The 25,614-nt window shown below is 44.5% G+C and overlaps 1 protein-coding gene across 2 annotated transcripts; it reads left to right on the forward strand.

Moving 5' to 3' along the window:
- The first annotated feature begins 114 nt into the window (after positions 1–114).
- XRCC6 (X-ray repair cross complementing 6) lies at positions 115–24,139 on the forward strand. 2 transcript variants are annotated; one of them, XM_049626427.1, is made up of 13 exons: positions 115–228; positions 890–973; positions 5,357–5,469; positions 9,396–9,534; positions 9,754–10,008; positions 10,592–10,775; positions 12,847–13,033; positions 14,542–14,710; positions 15,406–15,567; positions 17,741–17,870; positions 18,782–18,882; positions 22,498–22,611; positions 23,724–24,139. In XM_049626427.1, exons 2-13 carry the CDS (start codon positions 898–900, stop codon positions 23,918–23,920), a joined length of 1,827 nt encoding a protein of 608 aa, XP_049482384.1. In that variant the 5' UTR covers positions 115–228; positions 890–897; the 3' UTR covers positions 23,921–24,139. The 2 variants fall into 2 exon arrangements, with proteins under 2 accessions (XP_049482384.1, XP_049482385.1); XM_049626428.1 differs by lacking the exon at positions 115–228 and adding an exon at positions 247–800 and having other exon boundaries at positions 840–973.
- The last annotated feature ends 1,475 nt before the right edge of the window (positions 24,140–25,614 follow it).

Consider the following 25,614-nt stretch of genomic DNA (forward strand, 5'->3'; position numbering starts at 1 on the left):
CGGCGAGGGGCGGGGTTTCGCAGGAAGGGGCGGGGCTTTCGCAGATTGGCTAGGTTAGTTAGGGACGATTGTGGAAAGCGGAAGGTGGAGGTGGGCGTGTCAATTTGACGGGAAATGCGCGCACTGTGCGTGATGACGTAGGGGACGTTGATTGGGAGCGAGAACTAGAGCCCGTGCGTGCGCGGTACCTCGCCTTCTGTCCAAATTGATCTGTTCCTTGCACCTAAGGTAGGCGGTTTGGGAGTGTTGTCTGCGTGCATTGCTTTCCGGCCAGGGCTGCCCTCGGCCTGCTTCGCTTTCTGAGTCTTGCGCGTCCTTCTAGCCTTACCGCGGAGCAGGGCCAGCACAAAGCGTGCGGACCTGCGTGGTAGAGACAGTTTTGGTCCCAGTTCCGTCTTCCGTAGGGGGCGGCACCTGGCCTTTGAGGCCCACCTACGTTTGAGACTCCGTTGGGCGTGGCTGGAGGAGGCGTTGGGGGAGATTTTTGGGCGTGATGTAGAGTAGTGGGTTCGCTGGAGGACGGAGTATTCTGGAGCAGGAATATCGTATGTCCAGCTGGTGCCGGACGCCAGACGGGACCTCCAGGTTGGGCTGCCCCAGCACACCAATCAGAGGACCACCCGGGCCACCACCAGCCCAGAAAAGGCCCTAAGGGATAGCTGCAGTGAAGCTGCTGCTGGAATGATGCCCATGACTAATGGATCTCAATCACTGAGAGATCTGGAGGCAGCAGGATCCGCTTCCACATTCCTCACGAATAATCTCGAGACTTTAGGAGCCTAGGATTCGATATTTTTTAGGTTTAAATTTGCTTGTTACTGATCATAACTTTCTTTCAGGTTTAAATTTGCTTGTTACTGATCATAACTTTCTTTCACCGGGTGAGCAGTAAACGCTATGTCAGGTTGGGAGTCTTATTACAAAAACGAAGGCGATGAAGAAGAAGAAGAGGAAGAGGGCCTTGAAGCAGGTGGTAAGTGGTTTTAACCTTTGCTGTTCTGTGTGTAAGAAAGCCTTTCCCTGTCTGTTTCTGCTGTTTCATGGCTCACCCTTCTCTCCCCAATGTCCAGTGCTTTCTCCCTTTGAACTTTGCAGAACTACCCTAGACTCTTTTATTCAGATTCTGCTCTAGTCTATGGGACATTCTTAGCCTTGAACTTTTTACTGGGTACTGGTAGCTTGACATCTATTAGCTCCAATAACTGACCCCGAACATTGGTATCCTTTGAGTCGCTTTAGGTGGCCCAGGTAAGACCCTTCCTCACCCAGGAAAGTTATTTTACTCATTGTAGGACCTCAGTAGTAATACAGTAGTACTGTAGTACTACAGTAACTGCAGCAACCAAAGAGAAAACATTAGCAACACAGTTATAAGAGTCATTCCCTCGCCATAGCCTCCAGGTTTAGGAGTATATGTTCAGACAAGACAGTAAGACAAAGGATAAACAAAGAGAAATAAGGGGTACATGTAATCTACATACTGGTTGATTTAAGTCCTGGGTAAGAACATTTTAAAGTGTTTTTACTAAAAGTGAGAAACAGGGGCACCTGGGTGGCTCAGTTGGTTAAGTGTCTGACTTTGGCTCAGGTCATGATCTCACCCTTGGTGAATTTGAGCCCCACATCTGGCTCACTGCTGTCAGTTTGGAGCCTGGAGCCTGCTTTGGATCCCTTGTCCCCCTCTGTCTCTCTGCCCCTCCCCCTGCTCACATTCTCTCTCTCAAAAATGAATAAACATTTAAAAAGTAAATAAAGGGGCACCTGGGTGGCTCGGTTGGGCGACTGGCTTCGGCTCGGGTCATGATCTCACAGTTTGTGAGTTCGAGCCCCGTGTCGGGCTCTGTGCTGACAGCTCAGAATCTGGAGCCTGCTTCGGATTCTGTGTCTCCCCCTCTCTCTGCCCCTTCCCTGCTCATGCTCTGTGTCTGTCTCTCAATAATAAATAAATGTTTAAAAAAAAAAAAGTTGCATTCTCTACTGACCGAGCCAGCCAGGCACCCTATTTTTTTTTAAACATATATACACAGAGAATCTTTTTTTTTTTTTAAATATGGATGTTTCTAGAAAGTACAGTGCTATGTGAAATAAGTCAGATAAAGACAAATACTATATGATTTCACTCTTAGATAGAATTTAAGAAAGAAAACAAATGAATAAAGAAAAAAGAGACAAATAAGAAAACAAACTCTTAAGTATAAAGAAGCAACTGATGGTTATCAAAGGGGAAGTATGTGGGGGCATGGTGAAATAGGTGAAATAGGTGATGGGGATTAAAGACTACACTTATCATGATGAGCACTGAGTAATGTATAGAATTGTTGAATCACTATATTGTATACTTGAACCTAAAGTAACACGGTATGTTAGCCATACTGAAATTAAATAAAAAGTAAAAATCACACCAGTAGAATGTAAACATGAAATTCACGTAACTATTTGCTTTTGAAACTATTAGTACACAGCAATCAACTGGTCAAGCATGAGCTCTTTGTGGGGCCTGACACTGCTCTTGGCAATGGGGTAAACAAAGTCCTTTTGAGGATCTTGCCAGGCCAAGGAGTAGATAAGTTAATGCCAAGTATTGATAAGGGCAGTGACAAAGATAAAATTAGCATTTCATAATAGAGAATGAATGGTACTGATTTAGCTAGGGTGGTCAGGGAAGGCTTCTCTGAAGAAAGTGGTGTCTAAGTTAAAACCTGAATAAACGTTCTTGTCGAAAAAAGTATATTTGAAGTTATAGCACCTTCTATAACTATAGAAGACTATAAGTCTTCTAAGGTAGACCAGATAGTATAAAAAAATCAGCTCTGATAATTCAAAAAATCTGTGAAAATTCAACTAAACATCACTAGTAATGTTATTATTTATTGTATAAATAGCGAGGAGTATCTGCTTGATTTTTTTTTTAATTTTTAATTTTAATTTTATTCTTTTTAACATTTACATCCAAATTAGTTGGCATATAGTGCAACAATGATTTCGGGAGTAGATTCCTTAGTGCCCCTTCCCCATTTAGCCCATCCCCCCCTCCCACACCTCCTCATGTAACCCTCTGTTTGTTCTCCATATTTATGAGTCTCTTATGTTTTGTCCCCCTCCCTGTTTTTATGTTATTTTTGTTTCCCTTATGTTCCCTTATGTTCATCTGTTTTGTCTCTTAAAGTCTTCATATGAGTAAAGTCATATGATATTTGTCTTTCTCTGACTAATTTCACCCAGCATAATACCCTCCAGTTCCATCCACATAGTTGCAAATGGCAAGATTTCATTCTTTTTGATTGGAGTAATACTCCATTGTATATATACACCACATTTTCTTTATCCATTCATCCATCAATGGACATTTGGGCTCTTTCCATCCTTTGGCTATTGTCGATAGTGCTGCTATAGACATGGGGGTGCATGTGTCCCTTCGAAACAGCACACCGGTATCCCTTGGATAAATGCCTAGTCGTGCAATTGCTGGGTCGTGGAGTAGGTCTATTTTTGGTTTTTTGAAGAACCTCCATACTGTTTTCCAGAGTGGCTGCACCAGCTTGCATTCCCGTATACACAGAGAATCTTAAGCTTATATACACAATTTTGAGTTCTGCCTTTTTTCCTTAATGAATTACAGATATATTTTTCCATGTAATTATGTATATGTTGTCTTTATAAGTCATTTTAAACGTACTATAATTTATTCAGTCTGCCTCCTGTTAAACATTTTAGTTGTTTTTTTTTTTTTTTTTTAGTTTGTTTATTTTGAGAGAGTGAGAGAGAGATCAGGGGAAGGTCAGAGAGAGAGGGAGAGAGAGAAGACTCCAGACAGGCTCTGCTCTGTCAGCGTGGAGCCAGATGCAGGGCTTGAACCCACAGACTGTGAGATCATGTCCTGAACTTAAACCAAGAACTGGATGCTCAACCATTGAGCCTCCCAGGTGCCCCCATTTTAGTTATTTTCAATTTTTTAAAAATTTTTTAAAGTTTATTTTTGTGAGAGAGAGAGAGAGAGTATGAGTGGGGAGAGGGGCAGAAGGAGATAGGGAGACACAGAATCTGCAGCAGGCTCCAGGCTCTGAGCTGTCAGCTCAGAGCGCCGGATACCGAGCTCGAACCCACGAACTGTGAGATGGTGATCTGAGCCAAAGTCGGATACTCACCCGACTGAGCCACCCTGGTGACCCAATTTCTTTTTTTCTCCCCAATACTTCTATTTTTATTTTAAAACTTTTCTTTTCTTCTTTTTTTTTAATGTTTATTTATTTTTGAGAGGAAAGAGAGCACAAGTTGGGGAGGGGCAGAGAGAAGGAGACCCAGAATCTGCAGCAGGCTCCAGGCTCAGAGCTGTCAGTGCAGAGCCCAATGCAGGGCTCAAATCCATGAACTGTGAGATCATGACCTGAGCCGAAGTCAGACGCTTAACTGCCTGAGCCACCCAGGCGCCCCAGTTATTTTCAATTTCTTACTTTAATAAGCAACACTGTGGACAATTCTGCATAAGGGATTTTTCATATCTTACGTTCTTTAGATTGCTAAGAGGTAGAATTCACTGGGTCAAGGTAGAATTTTTGTTTAGGGGTCTTGACCCATAATCATGTTGTTTTACAGATGGGCAATTACATTTATTGTATTAGAAAGCAGCAGTGTCAAAAAGGGAGACAACCAGATATTTTATGTGTTTGTTTGTTTTTTTTAAAAAACTAAACATCGCCTATGATGCCAAAAAAGGGATTAGGAAACTTGAATCTGACGAAGCCTCTCTAGGTCCTCAGTAGAAAAGACAGAGGACTGTGTCTGTCTACACCAAAAGAATGCAGTCAGCAAAATCCATAATGTGGAAAACTGTACATAACACAACATTCTGGTTCTTCAACAAATAAGTTATAAGACACAAAAGATGGAAGGGGTATCTATAGATTAAGAGGCTTCAAAAACATTTTTTTTTTTTCAAGTCAAAACTAGTGTTTAGGAATGTTCACTTGGGGGTGCCTGGGTGGCTTAGTAGGCTTAGTGTCTGCCTTGGGCTCAGCTCATGATCTCATGGTTCATGGGTTCGAGCCCCCCATTGGGCTCTGTGCTGACAGCTTGGACGGAGCCTGGAGCCTGTTAAAAACTCTCTATTTCCTTCTCTCTCTCTGCCCCTCCCCTCCTCAAAAATAAATCAACACTAACAAAAAAATTTAGACAGGAATGTTCACTTGGACGATAAAACTATAAAGTAAGGAAATGATTATTAAAAATCAAGATAGTGGTTACTCTTGGGAGGAGAGTGGGCATTGTAATGGGATTTTTTCTATTTTATATGAATAATAATAAACATCATAAATATGAGCACAAGAGCAAACATTTTCTCCTGTTTTTTCCCCCATAGGAGAATATACATATTCAGGAAGAGATAGTTTGATTTTTTTGGTTGATGGTTCTAAGGCCATGTTTGAATCTCAGAGTGAAGTTGAACTGACTCCTTTTGACATGAGCATCCAGGTAAGACTACCTTTTATATAATTTAAAAAAAGAAATGAAAGAAAAAATTATTAACACCACTTTAAAAATTATGCACTCTGAAAATTTGTTGGTGAATGATAATTAGTGGTTAGCCTCCCAGGAATGCTACCTATACTCTGAGATAAAAAAGGGTAACAGTGCTGGAGAACAGGCCTGTTTTATTTTGTGTTTGACCAATTCAGACCCTAGTAATACGTTGCTCCCACCTTCTGTGTTAGCTCTGGTAGCACAGGAAGGCTACCTCCTGTGGAGGTGTGAGTGTGAACGAAGAAAGAAAGTTCCAGCAGATACGGTGTCAAAGTGAGTCTTCTTGTAATTGGTATTTGGAAGTTGAGTATTACCTGTGGTTGAAAAATACTACAACAAAAAGACAATCTAATTTAAAAATGGACATAGACTTGGGGCACCTGGGTGGCTCAGTTGGTTAAGCGTCCTACTTCAGGACGCTCAGGTCATGATCTCGCCGTTCGTGGGTTCGGGCCCCACATCAGGCTCTGCTGACAGCTGAGAGCCTGGAGCCTGCTTCAGATTCTGTGTCCCCTTTCTCTCTGCCCCTCCCCCATGCGTGCTCTGTGTGTGTCTCTCTCTCCCTCTCTCTCAAAAATGAACATTAAAACATTAAAAAAAAAATGGGCATAGGACTTGAATATACATTTCTCTAAAGATACACAGATGGCCAAGGAGCCCACAAAAAGACCCACAACATCTGTAGTCCTTAGAGAAAAGCAAACCGACACCACAGTGAGGTATCACAAGTCACTAGCATGGCTATAATATAGAGAGGAAAAAAAGGATACTAAGAAGTGTTGGTGGGGCGCCTGGGTGGCTCAGTCAGTTAAGCATCCAACTTTTGCTCAGGTCATGATCTCACGGTTCGTGAGCTTGAGCCCCGTGTTGGGCTCTGTAATAACAGTTCAGAACTTGGAGCCTGCTTTGCATTCTGTGTCTCCCCCTGTCTCTGCCCCTCCCCCGTTCATACTCTGTCTCTCTCTCTCTCTCAAAGATAAATAATAAAACATAAATAAAATAAAATAAAATAGGTTAATTTGGGGATGCCTGGCTGGCTTATTCATTAAAGCATGAGACTCTTGATCTTGGAGTTGTAAGTTCAAATCCCATGTTGGGCATGGAGTCTGCTTTCAAATACAATGGTTAATTTTGTTATGTGAATTTTACCTCAAAAAAATTACCATTTCTTGGGGCGCTTGAGTGGCTCATTCGGTTAAGTGTCTGACTCTTAATTTCTGCTCAGGTCATGATCTCCTGGTTCATGAGTTCGAGCCCTGCATCAAGCTCCATAGTGATAGGGCAGAGCCTGTTTGGGATTTTCTCTCTGTCTGTCTCTCTTTGTTTCTGTCTCTCTCTCTGCCCCTCCCCTGCTCATGCGCCTGCCCTCTCTCTCTGTCTCCCTCTCTCTTTCTCTCTCTCTGTCAAAATAAACTTAAAAAAAAAAAAAAAGAATAAAACAAAAGATTACCATTTCTTTATACAGAAGAATTACAAAGACTTATTGTATATCTTATATTTTTAGAGTTTGGAACCAAACAGAAGCTTCTCATTTTCTAATTTGTATACAAGCAGTTCTTGTTTTGGGCAAATCAGAATATCTTGCATCTAGAAAAAAATGAGAACAGTCCTTAACTTTAACTTTAAAGCAGCGTTTTTCAGAATCACACACAGGGCTAGCATAGATTGCAGGGACTTACCCCACAATCAGAATTTCTGATTCTGTAAAAGTCTAGTGCTGGGACCAAGAATTTGCCTTTCCAGCAAGTTCCCAGGTGATGCTGCTGTTACTAGCTTGGAGATTACTCTTTGAGGAGCACTGCTTTAACCTTTTTTGGACTCATGGACCTCTCTGAGGATATGATGACAGCTGTGTACCCTCTCTTTAAAAAGATACAGTCATAGTTCTACATGTAATTTCAAAGGGTTTTTAGAAACCTTGATGCCTGAGTAACATGCCGCTGACTGTGCAGAGCCTGCTTGGGACTCTGTCTCTCTCTGCCCCTCCCCTGCTCTCTCTCTTAAAAATAAATAAATTCAAACTTAAAAAAATGTTTTAGAAACCTCAATGCCTAAAGAACCCTTTTTGTCTGCACCCCCCTCAAAAATAAACATAAAAAAAGAACCCAGAATAAAATGTAGTATCATATAGCAAATAATTGAGACATTCACGGATGAGTATAATGTATTTAATAAGCAATGAAAAAACATTTCCTCAAATTCTTTTTTTTTTTTTCTTAATTCTTAGAACCTAAAAGAAGCCCTCACAGATTTTTGTAAACGTTTATAGGCTCCTCAAAGTAGATTAAAAGTCATTGGGGCGAGGGGCGCCTGGGTGGCTCAGTCAGTTAAGCGACTGATTCTTGATCTCAGCTCAGGTCTTGCTCTCAGGGTCATGAGTTCAAGCCCTGTGTTGGGCTCTGTGCTGGGTGTGAAGCCTACTTAAAAAAAAGAGTTATGGGGATGAAAAATACAGCATAGGGGGAATATAGTTATGGTATGGTAATAGCATTATATGGTGACAGATGGTAGCTACACTTGTGAGTAAAGCATAATGTGTAGACTTGTCACGTGACTGTGTCGTACACCTAGAACTGCTGTAACATGTCAAGTATACTTCAATGAAAAGATAATAGATTAAAATACAGGAATAACTCCTTGCGATGCAGATTGTTGTCAGTGAGTAGACACAGTTTAAGTTCTGCGTTTGTTATTTATTTATTATTAATTTTTTTTTATGTTTTATTTTTTATATTTGAGAGAGAGACAGAGACAGCGAGTAGGGGAGGGGCAGAGAGACGGAGACAGAGAATCTGAAGCAGGCTCCAGGCTCCTCCGAGCTGTCAGCACGGAGCCCGACCCGGGGCTGGGACTCGCAAACCATGAGATCGTGACCTGAGTCCAAGTCAGACACTTAAGTGACTGAGCCACCCCGGCGCCCCTTAAGTTCTGCGTTTCGGGAGAGAATTACTTTTGAGGAAGTCTGGGTAGAGTCTTCAGCCAGGCATGGGGGCAGGTTGGGGGGTGTCGCCGTGGTCTCTCTGTCAGCTCTGCATATTCAGAAACTTCATGTCAATGCCTCCCAGAATTAAGTAGGTCAAAGGACTGACCAGCTGTTATGAGACCCTGATTTACTCGATGCTGGCCTTAGTTTCTTTTCTCATTTATCTATTTATTTTAAAGATTTTAGTTTTAAGTAATCTCTGCACCCAACGTGGGGCTCGAACCTACAACCCTGAGGTCAAGAGTTGCGAGCTCTACCGACTGAGCCAGCCAGGTGCCCTGACGCTGACCTTAGTTTAAATGGGTAGATAGGACTTTCCTGGAATACTGGTGTATTTAATTGTGTAATGAAGCACATTTTATTACAGAAGATGCTGTTAGGAAAAAAAATGCTGTTAGTAGTTATGGACTTACTGTTGGGTCACATCTAATTATTGTTAGCCTAAATCTTTTATATACGTAATTATTTTATGTATGTAAATTCTGTTTCTTGGTATCAAGCTACTTGAGGGATGGGATCATCCCTTTACTAACTCAGTCAGTTAAGTAAATGGCATTAGTGGGACTCACATCCAGATTTTCTGATTCCAATACTGAGCTGTTTTTCCCCCTTATAGCAGAATTTCCTCCCTGAGTATATATGTTTTTAATTCTCTGATTTCTTATGGTAGGAACTGCTTATACTTCTGTTATCTACTTACCGCACTCTGCCTTCTGTTATAGTGTAATATATATGCCCATCCCTCTCACTGATTCATGACTTTCCTGAAGATACGGGTCATTCCTTAACCTAATGCCATGTATAAATTCACCTACGACGTGCAAGGCACTTATGGAGCTTAATTTTAGTGATGAGTAGTTAAGTATTAATCGGATTTTATTTTGATTTTTATCAGTGTATCCAGAGTGTGTATACCAATAAGATCATAAGCAGTAATCAAGATCTCTTGGCGGTGGTGTTCTATGGTACTGAGAAAGATAAAAATTCAGTGAATTTCAAAAATATTTACGTCTTACAGGAGTTGGATAATCCAGGTCAGTAGTATTCTAAGATCAGCTTTTCCCTTACATTGGAAGGTCACTACCCTGAACAAAGAGGGGCGTGGAGAAGGAGGTAGATCCTGGGTTGAGGACTTTGTGGGTTAAACACCTCCGGGGTGAGAATAGGACCCTAGGCTCTTCTTTTAGCCTTACCAAAGCAGCACTGACACTATTCTGATTTTTCTGCCCGTTTGACTTCCTGTCTCTGATCAGGTGCTAAGCGAGTGCTTGAGCTTGACCAGTTTAAGGGGGAGCAGGGAAAAAAACATTTCCAAGATCTCATTGGCCATGGATCTGACTACTCATTAAGTGAAGTGCTGTGGGTCTGTGCCAACCTCTTTAGCGATGTCCAGGTCAAGATGAGCCATAAGAGGATCATGCTGTTCACCAATGAAGATGACCCCCATGGCAATGACAGTGCCAGAGCCAGCCGGGCCAGGACCAAAGCTGGGGATCTCCGTGACACAGGTTGGCATTTTCCCTGATCTTTTAAGTTGGCACTTAATCTTACTACTTCTCTATAGATGATGTCAAACATTTGCTTTTCACCATTCAGAGTGAAATAAAAGAATAAAATGAAGTTACACAGGTATAACATTCCTGCTAAAAATAACTAGGCCATTAACTTTCTTTTTTTCTTAAGTTTATTTATTTATTTTGAGAGAGACAGAAACAGCTCAAGTGGAAGAGGGGCAGAGAGTGAGGGAGAGAGAGAGAGAGAGAGAGAGAGAGAGAATCCCAAGCAGGCTCTGCAATGCAGGGCTCGAACTCACGAAACTATGAGATGACGACCTGAAACCAGGTGCCCTTAGGCCATTGGCTTTCTGAAGGGCTCCACTAGAGTGAGCTTTTCTTGACTTTTCATGCTACCAGGCATGGCAGTGGTGTGAAAAAGTTGTCATTATAGCAGCTGACTCCCTTACTGATTCTTTAAGTCCTGAAAACGTTAATAATCCCACTAGTTCTTTGCATGTTTGAGCTCAACTGAAAAAAATTCTCACTTGATGAAAACTGTTTGTTTTCCCCTCACTTTTGGCTGTCCTTGCCCCAGGTATCTTCCTGGACTTGATGCACCTGAAGAAACGTGGGGGCTTTGACATATCCTTGTTCTACCGAGATATCATCAGCATAGCAGATGATGAGGACCTAGGGGTTCACTTTGAAGAGTCGAGCAAGCTGGAAGACCTGTTGAGGAAGGTTCGAGCCAAGGAGACCAAGAAGCGCATGCTCTCCAGGTATGCTCGAACCTGGGCTAGTTGCCCACAAGTCCCCTACTTAATCTTAAGCACCGTAGTGCCTTGACCTCCCTGAATACTTACCTCTGGGCTGTGCCTCACTGTCTTCCTCTAAAACACTTGCTTTACTTCGGGATGGACAAGCTGTTTGCTTCTTTTTCTCTGGAAAGAGCTGGTATGCTAGTTTTGCAAAATAACACAGCTCTCTGCTTGCTTGGGGTAAACAGTTGTGGCCTAACGCTGTCCTCAGTTGCATGCATTAGTATATCGTCTGCTTTCTTCTCCTCTGTAAATTGTGGATAACAGCAATACCTAGTATAGAGCAAAAACTCAGAAAGTGCTAGTTATTTTCTCTGTTGTTAAGTTATTCTGATTTCTTATAAACCTGAGACCAATAGGAACCAGATTGTTAGATTATCTTCTTTTTTTCTTTTCTTTATTTATTTACTTAGAGAGAGAGAGACAGAGCATTAACAGGGGAGGGGCGGAGAGAGAGGAGAGAGAGAATCCCAAGCAGGCTCCTCACTGTCAGTGCGGAGCCCGACGTGGGGCCCAAACCCATGAACCGTGAGATCATGACCTGAGCTGAGATCCAGAGTTGGACAGTTAACCAACTGAGCCACCTAGGCACCCTAGGTTATCTTTAGAGAGTGTTGGCATTAGAATCCTAAGGGCTCCCCTATGTTGTTTTCTGAAGATTCACACCAGGCTTTCATTTTAGACTAGTTTCTACAACATACGAGAATATGACCATTGTAGTTTTTGAGCAGTTTTCAAGAGATTACTGACAATTCTACTAGAAAGCCCATGAGATTATTGTAGGAAAACCAGAAACCAGCTCATTGCCACAGCTGTAATATGGCAGTTGGCTCTCCTTTCCTCCTTAGGAATTTCTCCTTTCTTCAGACAAGCACCCTAGCATCTCTTCTCCCTTCCTGAAGTAGTGGAGTGTTGTTACTACAATTTGGAAATCTGGTACACATTTTGGTGGGGATGGCAGGGAGGGTAAAATAGTAATTAAACGTGTAAGTCCTTGGGGCGCCTGGGCGGGTCAGTTGGTTGGCGTCCGACTTCAGCTCAGGTCATGATCTCGTGGTCCGTGAGTTCAAGCCCCGCGTCGGGCTCTGTGCTGACAGCTCAGAGCCTGGAGCCTGCTTCAGATTCTGTGTCTCCCTCTCTCTCTGCCCCTTCCCCACTCATGCTCTGTCTCTCTCTGTCTCAGAAATAAATAAACATTAAAAAATGAACATGAAAAGAAAAACAAAAGATAATCTAACAATCTGGTTATTAGTTGTCTGTCCTCGGGGAAGTTAGATAACCTCTCTCTGAGCCTCATTGTTTTCAACTGTAAAAAAGGACAGTAATAAGGTTTTTGGGTGATAAACAACAGAAACTGACTCTTGACTAATTTCAGATGTTATAAGCCTGAACAGGGTGATCAGTATAGGAACCAGGGTGGCACCAGGAATCCAGATAGCAAGAACTAATGACCGTGTCCTCAGGGTACCACTGTCATAAAGCATCCCCTGCAACCTTGTCCTTCCTTGGTCACCGCTTATGACCTAGACTGTCAGGAGAATAGGTCTGACTGCTTAAGCCTAGGCCAGATATGCCCACCACTTGGCCAGAGGAGAGTATAGTACTTTGATTAACATTCCCCCAAAACTGCAGTGGGGGAAGGGTGGTTCCCAAAGAAAAATTGGGGTTTCATTGTTAAAAGGGGGAGGGGATACTAGACACAAGCAGAAACAATAGATCATATAATACAGGGTTATTATGATGATTGAATGAGAAAATAGCTATAAAGTGATGGTACAGTGCTGGGCTCAAAAATAACCCTTATTTTTATTACAGTGCATTCTTTATCATTATTTTAAGTAGTTAACAATACTGAAACTAATTTTTGTGGTGTAGACCCTGAGGTAATGTTATAGCAAACTCCACTGTATTATTAAAATGTATTCTATTTATATTCTAAGAATTTGGATTATTGGAGAGAGTAGAATTTAGCTAGGAAAGCATAATCTCTCAGTCCCGTGTTTGTTTGTTTTTATACTTTTCCCTCCTCCAGCCTGAAGCTTAAACTCAGCAAAGATATAGCGCTCACTGTCGGCATTTATAATCTGGTCCAGAAGGCTTACAGACCTCCTCCAGTGAGACTTTATCGGGAAACTAATGAACCAGTGAAAACCAAGACCCGGACATTTAATGTAAACACAGGCAGTTTGCTTCTGCCTAGTGATACGAAGAGGTCTCAGGTAGGCCTGCTTTCTTACTGAGTTTTGTCCCATTGAAGAGTCAATAGGGAGGGAGACATTGATCAGCCTAACTAGTTAAGTGTCTTTCATGTATGCATCTTTGTAGCTAAGCTGTTAAAGCACAAAGCCATTACTCTTTGGAACTATGGCATATAGATCATCTTTTTTTTTTTTTAATTTATTTTTTACATTTTATTTATCTTTGAGAGAGAGACAGAGCACAAGTGGGGGAGGGGCAGAGAGAGAGGGAGACACAGAATCCAAAGCAGGCTCCAGGCTCTGAGCTGTCAGCACAGAGCCCGATGCTGTGCTTGAACCCATGAACCGTGAGATTATGACCTGAGCCGAAGTCAGTTGCTTAACCAACTGAGCCACCCAGGTGCCCCTCGATCATCTTTTTTAAGAGACTTTATTTTTTTAATTACTTATCTTTTTTTATTTTTTTTTTTTAAATTTTTTTAACGTTTATTTATTTTTGAGACACAGAGAGACAGAGCATGAACGGGGGAGGGTCAGAGAGAGGGAGACACAGAATCTGAAACAGGCTCCAGGCTCCAGGCTCCGAGCTGTCAGCACAGAGCCCGATGCGGGGCTCGAACTCACGGACTGCGAGATCATGACCTGAGCCGAAGTCGGCCGCCCAACCGACTGAGCCACCCAGGTGCCCCTATTTATCTTTTTTTAATAAATTTTCTTTAATGTTTATTTTTGAGAGAGACAGAACACGAGTGGGGGAGGGGCAGAGAGAGAGGGAGACACAGAATCCGAAGTAGGCTCCAGGCTCCGAGCTGTCAGCATAGAGCCCGATGCGGGGGTCAAACCTACAAACCACAAATCCTGACCTGAGCCAAAGTCAGACGCTTAACAAACTGAGCCACCCAGGCACCCCTAAAGATTTTATTTTTAAGTAATCTCTATACCCAATGTAGGGCTTGAATTTACAACCCCAGGATTAAGAGTCACATGCTTCACCGGCTGAGCCAGCCAGGCATCTAGATCATTAATACCTTGAGAGCTAGAAAGTTAGAGCCAGTGTTTGAAAGAGATGTCAGTGGAAACTTTAGCCCTGACCACTCTGCATTCTGTTCTAATAGTTAAATTCTTTGCGTGTGTATGGTAGCAGAAAATGCTTTAGAATCAACTAGGGAGATGAATGAAGGAAGTATGTTAGATGTAAACTGTACTTTTTTAGGGAGAGTTTTGGGTTTTTTTTCCCTTCCCCAAACGAAATTTTCTCCTATGCTTTGAAATGATACACGTATGCCTTTCGTAATCAGAAGGACAGACTGAGAACGCAGAACGTTGTCTTCCCTCATTCTCTCACCTTTGTGCAATCTGAGGAATGATTTGATATCTAAAATTAAAATCAAATGAGTCATCCTTTTTAATTATACAAAATGTGGGAGAGAATCTGAGATTTTTTTTGCATAAGGTAAGGACCAACCAAGGATCAACTAAGTATCTCCACGTAGCCTCTTTATGTGGCCCTCGTGTTCCCCTTCCTTTAGATCTATGGGAATCGTCAGATTGTGCTAGAGAAAGAGGAAACAGAAGAGCTGAAACGGTTTGATGAACCGGGTTTGATTCTCATCGGTTTCAAGCCATTGATAATGCTGAAGAAGCACCATTACCTGAGGCCCTCCCTATTTGTGTACCCCGAGGAGTCCCTGGTAAATGGTATGTGACTTCGATCAAGGGTAAATGAATGAGTAACAGAAGGTAGTTTACCGAGCCAGCTGCTTGCAAACTGGATAGGATGGCTTAAGGGGGTATTTTGAAAGTGTTTCTGGTCAGATAAGCTTTGGAAATTTGGGACTAAACAAAGTTAAAGAGATTACTTTAGGACCTATAATACACTCCGGAGGGTGGTGGGGGAGATATGGAATTAGTATTTTTAAAACTTACTTCCTATGGAATTCTTTCTTTGAGGCATCAGATACAGAGTTAACAAAGAAGAAAAACCAGTTTCTTCCTTCATGTCAGCAATTAAAGATGATACGAATTAGGTCGTTGGGTTTGTGCTGTCCAGACCTCTATTCCTCTGTGCTGTAGCTAATGAACCCCCTGGATTTGACCTGATTGGCTTTCATTAGTAACTGGGGCTTACTTACATTGTCAGCCTAAATATGGTAAAAGTGAACTAATGTTAATAATTCACACCTCTAAATGGGGTATTCGAGGCATCTAATCCCTTTCTCTTCCCTTCTGTGCCTCTGCTGCTCGTCAGCTCTGGGCTTCTCACACCTTACTTGGTGAAGTATCACAAGCCCTTTTAAGAAAATGGGAGAGAAATTGTAGGCTTATAACATGAGCTACCAGGGAAAAAAGGAGACACTTTTGGGATGCAGATCCTTGGGCCGTTTGTTTTTTAGGGAGCTCAACTCTGTTCAGTGCTCTACTCACCAAGTGTCTGGAGAAGGAGGTCATGGCGGTGTGCAGATACACCCCCCGTCGGAACACCCCTCCTTATTTTGTGGTCTTGTTGCCACAGGAAGAGGAGCTGGATGACCAGAAAATTCAGGTGACTCCCCCAGGTATGTGGAAGAGATCCTTTCAGTGCTACTGAACTTTGCTCAGACTTTGGAATCACTCATAGGATTCCAACTCAGCCCTGCTGAACCATAGTCTCCAGGAATGGGGATTTGTGCATTTTCAGGGTTTCACAGATGACACAGATGCAGAGCCAGGTAAAGCTGCCAAATATGGTTGTGCAGTGCACAACATGTACAGCTGTACAAGGCAGCTCTACAGCCACAGTCGAGAATTGGCTGCATAGGGACTGTTGGCAGGTTAGTGACCAAGTTGATGGCTCACTGCTGATACTTTTCTTTACTAAAAGCAATTCTTTGGCACCCTTGAAATGTTCAAAAAAACATTTTTTTTTTTAACATTTATTTTTGAGACAGAGAGAGACAGAGCATGAACGGGGGAGGGGCAGAGAGAGAGGGAGACACAGAATCTGAAGCAGACTCCAGGCTCTGAGCCATCAGCCCAGAGCCCGACGCGGGGCTCGAACTCACGGACCGCGAGATCGTGACCTGAGCTGAAGTCAGACGCTTAACCGACTGAGCCACCCAGGCGCCCCACCCTTGCAATGTTTAATGTTTGGTTTATTTTCTGCATACACCAAGGCAGTGATATGTAGTAGAAAGACCATGGGTTTTGATGTCATACTTGACCATATCTTACTCTTTAAAAAATTTTTTTTTTTTTAACGTTTTATTTATTTTTGAGACAGAGAGAGACAGAGCATGAACAGGGGAGGGTCAGCGAGAGGGAGACACAGAATCTGAAACAGGCTCCAGGCTCTGAGCTGTCAGCACAGAGCCCGACGTGGGGCTCGAACTCACGGACCGCGAGATCATGACCTGAGCCGAAGTCGGCCGCCCAACCGACTGAGCCACCCAGGCGCCCCGACCATATCTTACTCTTATGTGTGGAAAAGTTTACTTTCTTTTGTTTCAGGCCCGTCTCTGCCACATGCCACCTGGCTAACTTGGGCAAATAATTTTAACTTTTCTGTTTATATTCCTTGCCTGTAAAGATGAGAATTCTGGAACACCTTTCTCTTCAGGTTGTTTCACATTTGAAATAAGTTAATAAACGTACAAGGGCCTAGCCCAAAGTAGCCAAGAGAAGGTAGTCTTCTTTCTTTTTTAGCCACGTTAATAAAAATGAATTTTGTGGAGAGCCTAAGTCAATTAAGCGTCCACCTCTTGATTTCAGCTCAAGTCATGATCTCACAGTAGTGAGACTGAGCCCCACGTCGGGCTGCGTGCTGACCGCTCAGATCCTGTTTGGGATTCTCTCTCCCTCTGTCTCCTCTCCCCTGCTTGTTCTCTCAAAAATAAATGGATGAACATTAAAAAAAAAAAAAAAAGAGATCCCAACTTTTTTTTTTTAATGAACTTTATAAAGTAACTCTTTGAATATGTTATATCTCTAGCCCTGGTTGTCAAAATGCTGAGGAATAGCTTTGCATATCAGTTAGTAAGCTCTTGTCTGTCAGCCCCAAATTCCTCCTGTTACGCTCTGTGCTGCCAAGGCCGAGACTCTCCAACTCGGGTTGCTCCTTTGCCAGCTGGCTCGCAATGAGGCTCCGTCAATAGTGAGTGCTTAGAGCGAGACTGTAGGGCAGAGGAGAGCAGAGGGACTTGCTCCTTCCTCTTGCTCAGTGTCGTGGGCATTGCTAGCAAGGGCCCCTCACCTGGTGGCAGCAGTCGGTTCCAGTCTAGATTTTGCCGCCTTTTAGAACCTGACAGAAAACTGGAACAAGATCGGCCTGATAACCCTTCCTCTTTACTTTTTGTGTGTGGAGGCGGTGGGGGAACAGAGGGGAGAGGCTGAGGCTCAGAGGAGGGCCTGATGGAGCTGGGTCTCAGCCCTCCAGGGAGGGGGCACTGTCTAGCTGGCCCTGGGTGTGTCCAGAAAGCTGGAGACTGGATCCAGCTGCTGCTGGCCCGTGAAGAGCCCTGGCCGGGCCACTGCCGGCAGGAACCGGCAGGTATGGGAGGCTCCCGCCTCCCTCTCTGTTCTGGAGGCTGCTAATAGGAATCAGCTGATAGAGGAGAAATAGGGCCGGCAGGGTGCCAGCCCCAGCATCACGGGACACAGAAGGGTGAGTGTGAAGTTGAGAGACAAATGACGACTCCACAACTGAAACCGTTTGTTGAGTCAGATCTTGGGAAACTAATGTCCTTTCTTCAGGCTTCCAGCTTGTCTTCTTACCCTATGCCGACGATAAACGGAAGGTGCCCTTTACTGAAAAAGTCATGGCAAATCCAGAGCAGATAGACAAGATGAAGGCCATTGTTCAGAAGCTCCGTTTCAATTACAGGTGAGTCGTGGGTTAGTGTCAGGCCTTGTTCTGGAACTGTCTCCTGGGGTGAGAGGATTATTTTACTCCCATGCTGCTGCTGAGCGTGGGAAGAAAAAGTATTCAGTTTCTTTCTCTCCATCTCCTACCACCTCTCCTTCGTCTTTTTTTTTTTTTTTTTTTACTTCCATGGCTCTGCCTTCTCCATTTCTCTCTCTGCCCACAGCTTCCAGTGACAGACAGATGGGCAGGGATTGTTAGCTTTTAAGTCAGCTTTTAGGGGCACCTGGGTGGCTCAGTCCGTTAAGCGTCTGTCTTCGGCTCAGGTCATGATCTCACGGTTCGTGGGTTCAAGCCCCGCGTCAGGCTCTGGGCTGACAGCTCACAGCTTCAGATTCTGTGTCTGCCTCTCTCTCTGCCCCTTCCCTGCTCGCGCTCTGTCTCTCTCTGCCTCTTAAAAATAAATAAAGTGTTAAAAAAATTTTTTTTAATATTGTTATTTTTATTTGTGAGAGACAGAGAGAAACAGAGCACATGCAGGGGAGGGGCAGAGAGGGAGGGAGACACAGAATCCGAAGCAGGCTCCGGGCTCTGAGCTGCCAGCCCAGAGCCTTATGTGGGGCTCGAACTCACAAACTGTGAGATCATGACCTGAGCCGAAGTCGGACGCTTAACTGACTGAGCCACCCGGGCACAACCCCCCCCCCCCCCCCCCCCCCCAATTTTTTTTTGATCGGCTTTTGGATTCCAATAAATTGGAAATTGGAGAGAGAAAAGTTGATTCCAGAGACCAGACTCCCAGCTGTTTTATCTGGGCTCTTTTCCTCAGCTGACCCTGGGCCTGTGGTATCTCAGTCGGGTTTATTTAATTTTATTATTATTATTTTTTAATGTTTAAATGCTTCAATTTATTTATGTTACTGTTTTACTAGAAGTGACGCCTTTGAGAACCCAGTGCTGCAGCAGCACTTCAGAAACCTGGAGGCCCTGGCTTTGGATTTGATGGAGCCTGAACAGGCAGTGGATTTGACATGTAAGAAGGCTGGACTGAGCTCTTTCCATGGGAGGTTTTCGTAACGGTTTCACTCTGGACCGGGAATACGGATGCGTTTTCTAGTATCCTGCAAAGACTCAACCTCGTTTTTCCAGCCTTCTCTGAGAGATTTTCTAGACCAGCATAGACTGTCTCAGAAGAGATTTGGCTCATTCTGCCGTAAGAGGAGGAGAGTGTGCCAGGCTTCTGCAACCTGCCTTTGAACCAGGCCCCCTCATGACTACACGTTGGTAACAGTAAAAAAAAAAAAAAAAAAATAACCTATAACATTTATTGAGCGCTTACTGTGTGCCAAGCACTCTTTGTCCTAGCTGTTGACTCATCCAATTCTGGTAACTATGAGGTAGGCACCGTTGTCCTTATTTAATAGAGAAGGTAGTAATCCTCCAAGGCACTGAGTAGTGAGCGGTGGATCCAGGTTTAGAATCCAGTGCGTCTGGCCCAGAGCCCTCGCTCTGCACCACTGTGTTTCCTGTCTCTCCATCAGACTGTAGGCTCTGCCTCAGAAGATCCTTGTTACCCAGCATCGGGGAGATTTGCCTGGCCGCCTCGGTTGAGCTCTGAGCTCGCTGCCAGTCCCTTTCTTGATTGTGGTTCTCTTACGTATTTCATAAGAGGACACACACAGTTTAGTGATACAGGTAAATATCAGCTGGGCAACAGATGGGATTTAATGAAGGCTCTTAACAGAGGTTGAAAAGATCAGAACAATTAGCGTGGCCTGCTGAGCTTCCCAGTTATTATTATTATTTAAAAAAAATGTTTTTTAATGTTTATCTTTGAGAGAGACAGAGCGTGCGCGGGGGAGGGGCAGAGAGAGAGGGAGACACAGAATCTGAAACAGGCTCCAGGCTCTGAGCTGTCGGTACAGAGCCCGACGCGGGGCTCGAACTCACGGACCGCGAGATCATGACCTGAGCCGAAGTCGGACGCTTAACCGACCGAGCCACCCAGGCGCCCCGATACTGTTCTTATAAGCTATTGACACCGTCTCGGTCCTGACTGTCAGGAAGTGCTCAAAACACAGTTGTTCCCCTTTATTCCACAGCGTTCTCTCTCTTCCTCACCGGGGCCTTGGCCTCTTCCATTCTGGCTCCTGTCCTGTAATTGTACTGCAAGTTGTGTTTGCTCTTCCTGCCTCTATTTTCAAAACAGTTTTGGCTGCTCTGACGTTTCCTATAACTCCAGGGGCTCGGGTTTCTGTCCTCAGCCCCGCTGCTCTCCCTTTCCGTTGGTTATCTTGTCTGCTCCCCCGGCCTGCTGTATCCCTCATGTCTGTGACCCCCGAGCCTGTCTCCGGCCATACCCTTCGTCCCGGGCTCTGGCCGGAACTGCAGCTGCCTGGTGATGGCTGCTGCAGGCCCCAGGTGTCCCACCGCTCAGACACCCGCCCCCTTTGACGCTTGTTCTTTTCTGTTCTTCACTCGCTTCTAATCCGATGTGTAGCTGCTTCCCTCTGACACAGGATATGGTTTCCTTTGAATAAATAACTTCCTGAAGACTCAGAACTGTTTCTCACTTTCTCTGTTTGGCTTTGCGACACCAGGCTGTCTTGGTTTTTCTCCTGAGCTGACAGTGCCCTAAGACACCTTTGCTGGACCTGCTTCCCTTTTTTTCTCCTCTAAACATGGGGAGCGAGTGCACTAGGTGATCCTGGGCCCTATCTTTCTCTGTCACTTCACTTCTCCCCAGGTGGCCTCCTCAGGCTCCACCAGTGGTTCCAAGTGTGCTTCCTGGAAAAGCAGCACTGGTGTCTCCTGGAAACTTGTCAAAAATGCCCATGTTGAGCCCTTTCCCAGGCTGACTGAATCTGAAACTCAGGTTGGGCCCCTGCAACCTGTGTCTTACAACAAGCCTTCCAGGTTATTCTGAGACCTGCTCTTAACCTCTAGCACACTGGTTCTCAACTTTGGCTGTACAACAGAATCATCCAGGAGACTTCAAAAAATCTGGCGATTTAGGCCTCACCCCCAGACCACTTAAATCAGAATCTCTGGGGGTGGGGTTTGGGCATCAGGATTTTTTAAAAGTCTCAGCTGGTTGCCGGGTTGAGAACCAAAGCTCTCGCAGAGACTCCTATAGTCTGGAACGTGGGGCTTCTGTCTCAGCAGGAGCCCAGGTTGGTTGTGACATTGTGCCTTCTGGGCACACCAGGCGGCAGGATCTTCCCTTAATACTTTGGAAACGTGGCCACATGAGGAGATGATGAGATACTCGTCTCCTCATGCCTGTCCTTGATGTGACACAGCTCAGGTCTCAAGCTCAACAAACCGTATAATGGTTAGGTAACAAAGAAAACAAAAATACTGTCTTTCCCCCAAAGATACCTGTTTTCTGTTGTATCAGTCCTGGGGAATGCTCCTGCCATCCCAGGGGGTCGCCACCTCCCTCTGGCCACCCCTACACCTCACATTCTATCTGTACATCCATCAATTCTGCCACTTTATGGTCCCTTATCCCCTCCACCCTCACCCCAGGTTTGGCCTTCTGTCTCACCCACCTTCCATCCACACACAGCTCAGGATGATTTTTCTTTCTTTCTTTCTTTTTTTTTTTTTTTAACTGTTTGTTTATTTTTGAGAGACAGAGAAAGATAGAGCATGAGCAGAGGAGGGACAGAGAGGGAGACACAGAATCCGAAGCAGGCTCCAGGCTCTGAGCTGTCAGCACAGAGCCCGACGCGGGGCTCGAACCCACAAGCTGTGAGATCGTGACCTGAGCTGAAGTCAGACACCCAACTGACTGAGCTACCTAGGTACCCCAGGATGATCTTTCTAAACTGGAAATGTAATCGGAATCATGTTGTTCCCTTGCTCATAGCCCTTCAGAGTTTCCCCACTGCTCTCAGGATAAAGTCTACGACCTGGGTGGGCATTCAAGGCTTCCATGACCTTGCCATGATCGCCTTTCCAGCCTCCTCACCGGTCCTACACTCCTGACATTCTACCTTCAAGCTGTATGTTATCTCTTTCTTATCCTGTGCCTTCTCCTGCTTTGAATAGTCCCTGCCTGAGGAAGAACACTCAGCTTTGCAGACTTGGCTGCAGAAAATCTCTCCTGACCCCTCTGTGTTCCAGTGTGCCTTTGTTCGGTCCCTTCCATCATGGCATTGCCAGCCACTGTGTTTATGTTTTTACTGCCTCCTTACCCTGACTAGACTGTAATCCCACTGGGGGCACGGACTCTTGTTTGAAACTCCAGAATCTAACCCCATTCTCAACTCTATTACTCCCAGCCGTTTGACCTTGAGCAAGTCATTTAACCTCTCTGCTTTCCTCTATAAAATAAGGAAACAAATTTACCTACCCTAGAGGTTTTTAGAGGATTAAATAAGTTTAAAGCAGTGAGAAGGGTGCCTGGCTGTAGTAAGTGCTCATTAAATTCAATTGTTAGAAGGTACTTGGTAAATATTAGGAAGACTTTGTTGAATGTGTTCTTGACCAGGTTAGTTGCCTCCTCCTGGACCCTTTCCTGACTTCCCTCAACCCCCGCAGTTAGGTGCTTTCTCCTCTGGTCCCTGTAGACTTGGAACTGGACAGGAAGCCAGGGCTTGTGACTCACCTGACTCATTCTTCTTGTGTTTTGATTTTCTAGTGCCTAAAACTAAAGCAATAGATAAGAGACTCGGCCCCCTGGTGGATGAGTTTAAGGAGCTTGTCTACCCACCTGATTATAATCCTGAAGAAAAAGGTTCCAAGAGGAAACAAGGTGAGGAACTGGGTTATTTATTTATTTTTCTAAGCTTATTTTTGAGAGCAAAAGGAGAGAGAGAGGGTGCAAGCAGGGGAGAGGCAGAGAGAGGGAGAATGAGGATCTGAAGTAGGTTCTGTGCTGATAGCAGAGAGCCCAACGCAGGGCTCGGACTCATGAACCATGAGATCATGACTTGAGCTGAAGTCAGACACTTAGCTGACTGAGCCACCTAGGCGACCCAGGAACTGGTTTTTAATTTTTTTTTAATTTAAAAATTTTTAGTGTTTATTTTTGGGAGAGGGAGAGCGAGGAAGTGCTAGCAGGAGAGGGGCAGAGAGAGAAGGAGACAGAGAATACGTGTTATCAGTGCAAAGCCCGATGTGGGGCTCGAACTTGCAGCCTTACAAGGAAATGGAGCTGTGAGAGGCTAGGTTGGTGGCCATGGAGCCTTCTCTCTTCTCCATCAGAAGTGACTCCTCTAGGGGCACCCCGGGTGGCTTGGTCAGTTAGGCATCTGACTCTTGGTTTTGGCTCCGGTCATGATCTCATAGTTGGTGAGTTAGAGCCCCACATCAAGCTCTGTGCTGAGATTGTGGAGCCTGCTTGGGATCATCTCTCTCTCTCTCTCTCTCTCTCTGTCTCTCTCTACCCCTCCCCTGTTCTCACAAACACGTGTGCATGCTTTCTCTCAAAAGAAACAAACATTTATAAAAAAAAAAAAAAACCAAAAAGTGACTCCTAGTGCCCTGTGTGAGCTATTACCATAGCTCTTCACACATGTGCACACTTTAGGGATTTACTTGTTTATCTCACTCAGTTTGCACTTGCTTATCGTCTAGCATGGCTCCTTAGTACTTGACACGGTGCTCTGTAAATGCTTTTTGAACAAAGGAAGGAATGACTTCCCCAGACTGAGCACCAATTTTGGGTAAACCGATGGCAACTGCACTACTTGGAACTTCCTTCTAGGTCTGATATGGTTTTGACTTTATGCTTAAATGAAGCTACCTTATCAAAACACGCTCCCATGGGCATCCCAGCTTATGGAAAATGGTTAACTGCAGCCCAGACCGTAGAAGGGCCACTGTTAGCATTTCCAGTCACTCCCTCCTGACCTTTTTCCCCAGATGATGAAGGTTCTGGAAGCAAAAGACCCAAAGTGGAGTTATCTGAAGAGGAGCTGAAGGCCCATGTCAGCAAGGGCACGCTGGGTAAGCTCACTGTGCCCATGCTGAAGGAAGTCTGCAGGGTGTATGGGCTGAAGGGCGGGTTGAAGAAGCAGGAGCTGATGAACATGCTCACTAAGCACTTCCAGAAGAACTGACCAGAGACTGAACAGCTAGCCACCCTTCTGTGCTATAGCCAGGCTGCCTGGGTTGTTCTCATCAAGTTAAAACCTGTTTCTTCTGGGCCAGGAAGAGTCTGTCTGATAGAAGCCAGGAACTTTACATTTATGAGACTTTCTGTTGCCATGGAGACAGCATAGCCCTCCCACTTTGCTGGGCTTTACTGTCTGAATAAAGAGCTCTAACTTTGTACTATATACTGTTATTTTTTATTTTTCCATATTTTTATTTATTTTTGAGAGAGTGTAAGCCGGGGGTGGGGGGGGGGGGGTGCGGGGGGGGGGGGGGGGGGTGTGCAGAGAGAGGAGGGGACAGAGGATCTGAAGCGGGCGCTGTGCTGACAGCAGAGAGTCTGATGTGGGGCTCGAACTCATCGTGAGATACGATCTGAGCCGAAGTTAGATGCTTAGCCAACTAACTGAGCCACCCAGGTGCCCCTATACTGTTCTTTAGTATGAAAGAGAAAGATGTGTCTGTCTCACATCCAAAGATCACCTGCCATTGGCTACTGGCTTTATTTGCTCTCCCATTAGGAACACATCATCATCATGGAAATAAAGTATCAGTGAAGGTAGGGGAGAATGTGACAATTAAGGACAGGTAGACATACTTGAGGAATGACAAGCCCCAGCAATATTTTCATCCTCTGCCCCCCCCCCCCCCCCCACCTGTTTTCCCTTTCACTGTGTCAATATAGAGCTAAAGATTAGAGTTCAGAAGCACTAAGAATGGAACATTTCTAATTCTGGTACCATTTGCCTCATGAGTGACTAGCAGCCCCTTTCATGCTGCATTCCTCTTAATGTGGCATTCAGGTACGTGAAGATACATTTTCTGTTGCCCGAGAATTTGGATTCCAGCATACGTGAAAGGAGTTATTCCTCGTGTTTTTTCAGGGAAGCTGTGGTAGGGTGAGGAGAGGTCCTAGCATTAGGAAAAGGGGAAGAGGAGCAGGGTGACTTCTCTTTGTTGCTGCTATTGCTTTTGAAGAATTAGAGGGAAGTTAATCCTCAAAAGCATCTCTTCCCATCGGAGAGTTAACTTCCCTCTCCGCCACATAAGGAAAGAAAGCCAAACAAGAATATAATATCTGCTTTCCAAGTAAAAACAAAACACCTCAAACAGTCAGAGAACAAAGAATCCAAAAGTGAAAATCTCTTACAAGAGTAACTTGACCCGTCATGTATCTCATGAGATGCTCATTCTAGTCCTGGAAGACACACGGCCTACAGACCCTGAATCTCCAGCCATCCATGGAGGATGCAAATCCTTCCAGATGCTTTCCTTCCTTCTCTCAGGCTAATTCTTCAAAAGCAGTAGCAGCAGAAAGAGCAGAAAAGGGACAGAGAGCATAGAAAAGGGATGGTGGGTGGGGGTGGGGCAGAGATTTTTCAAAATGTAACTTAGCTGACATTGAGAGGGACTCGGGGATACCGTGCTGACAACAAGTTCCTCTTCCCTCCTCACCACCTTTAAGCCCTCATAGTTTGGGCTTAACGATAACGGAAATGCATTGTTTAGTACTTAACGTATTACAGATGACCTTTACCAAGGTCACTATTGTAAATATAAAAACACTCCTTAATCTTAGTCCACTCAGCAAACTTGCACTCTAGAACAGAAGTTCCTAACCACTGTGTGTTTGGGGTCAGAGGAACCTTTCAGACCTGAT

This window comes from Panthera uncia, chromosome B4 (genome assembly GCF_023721935.1).
Source record: "Panthera uncia isolate 11264 chromosome B4, Puncia_PCG_1.0, whole genome shotgun sequence".
NCBI classification, from domain to species: Eukaryota; Metazoa; Chordata; class Mammalia; order Carnivora; family Felidae; genus Panthera; species Panthera uncia.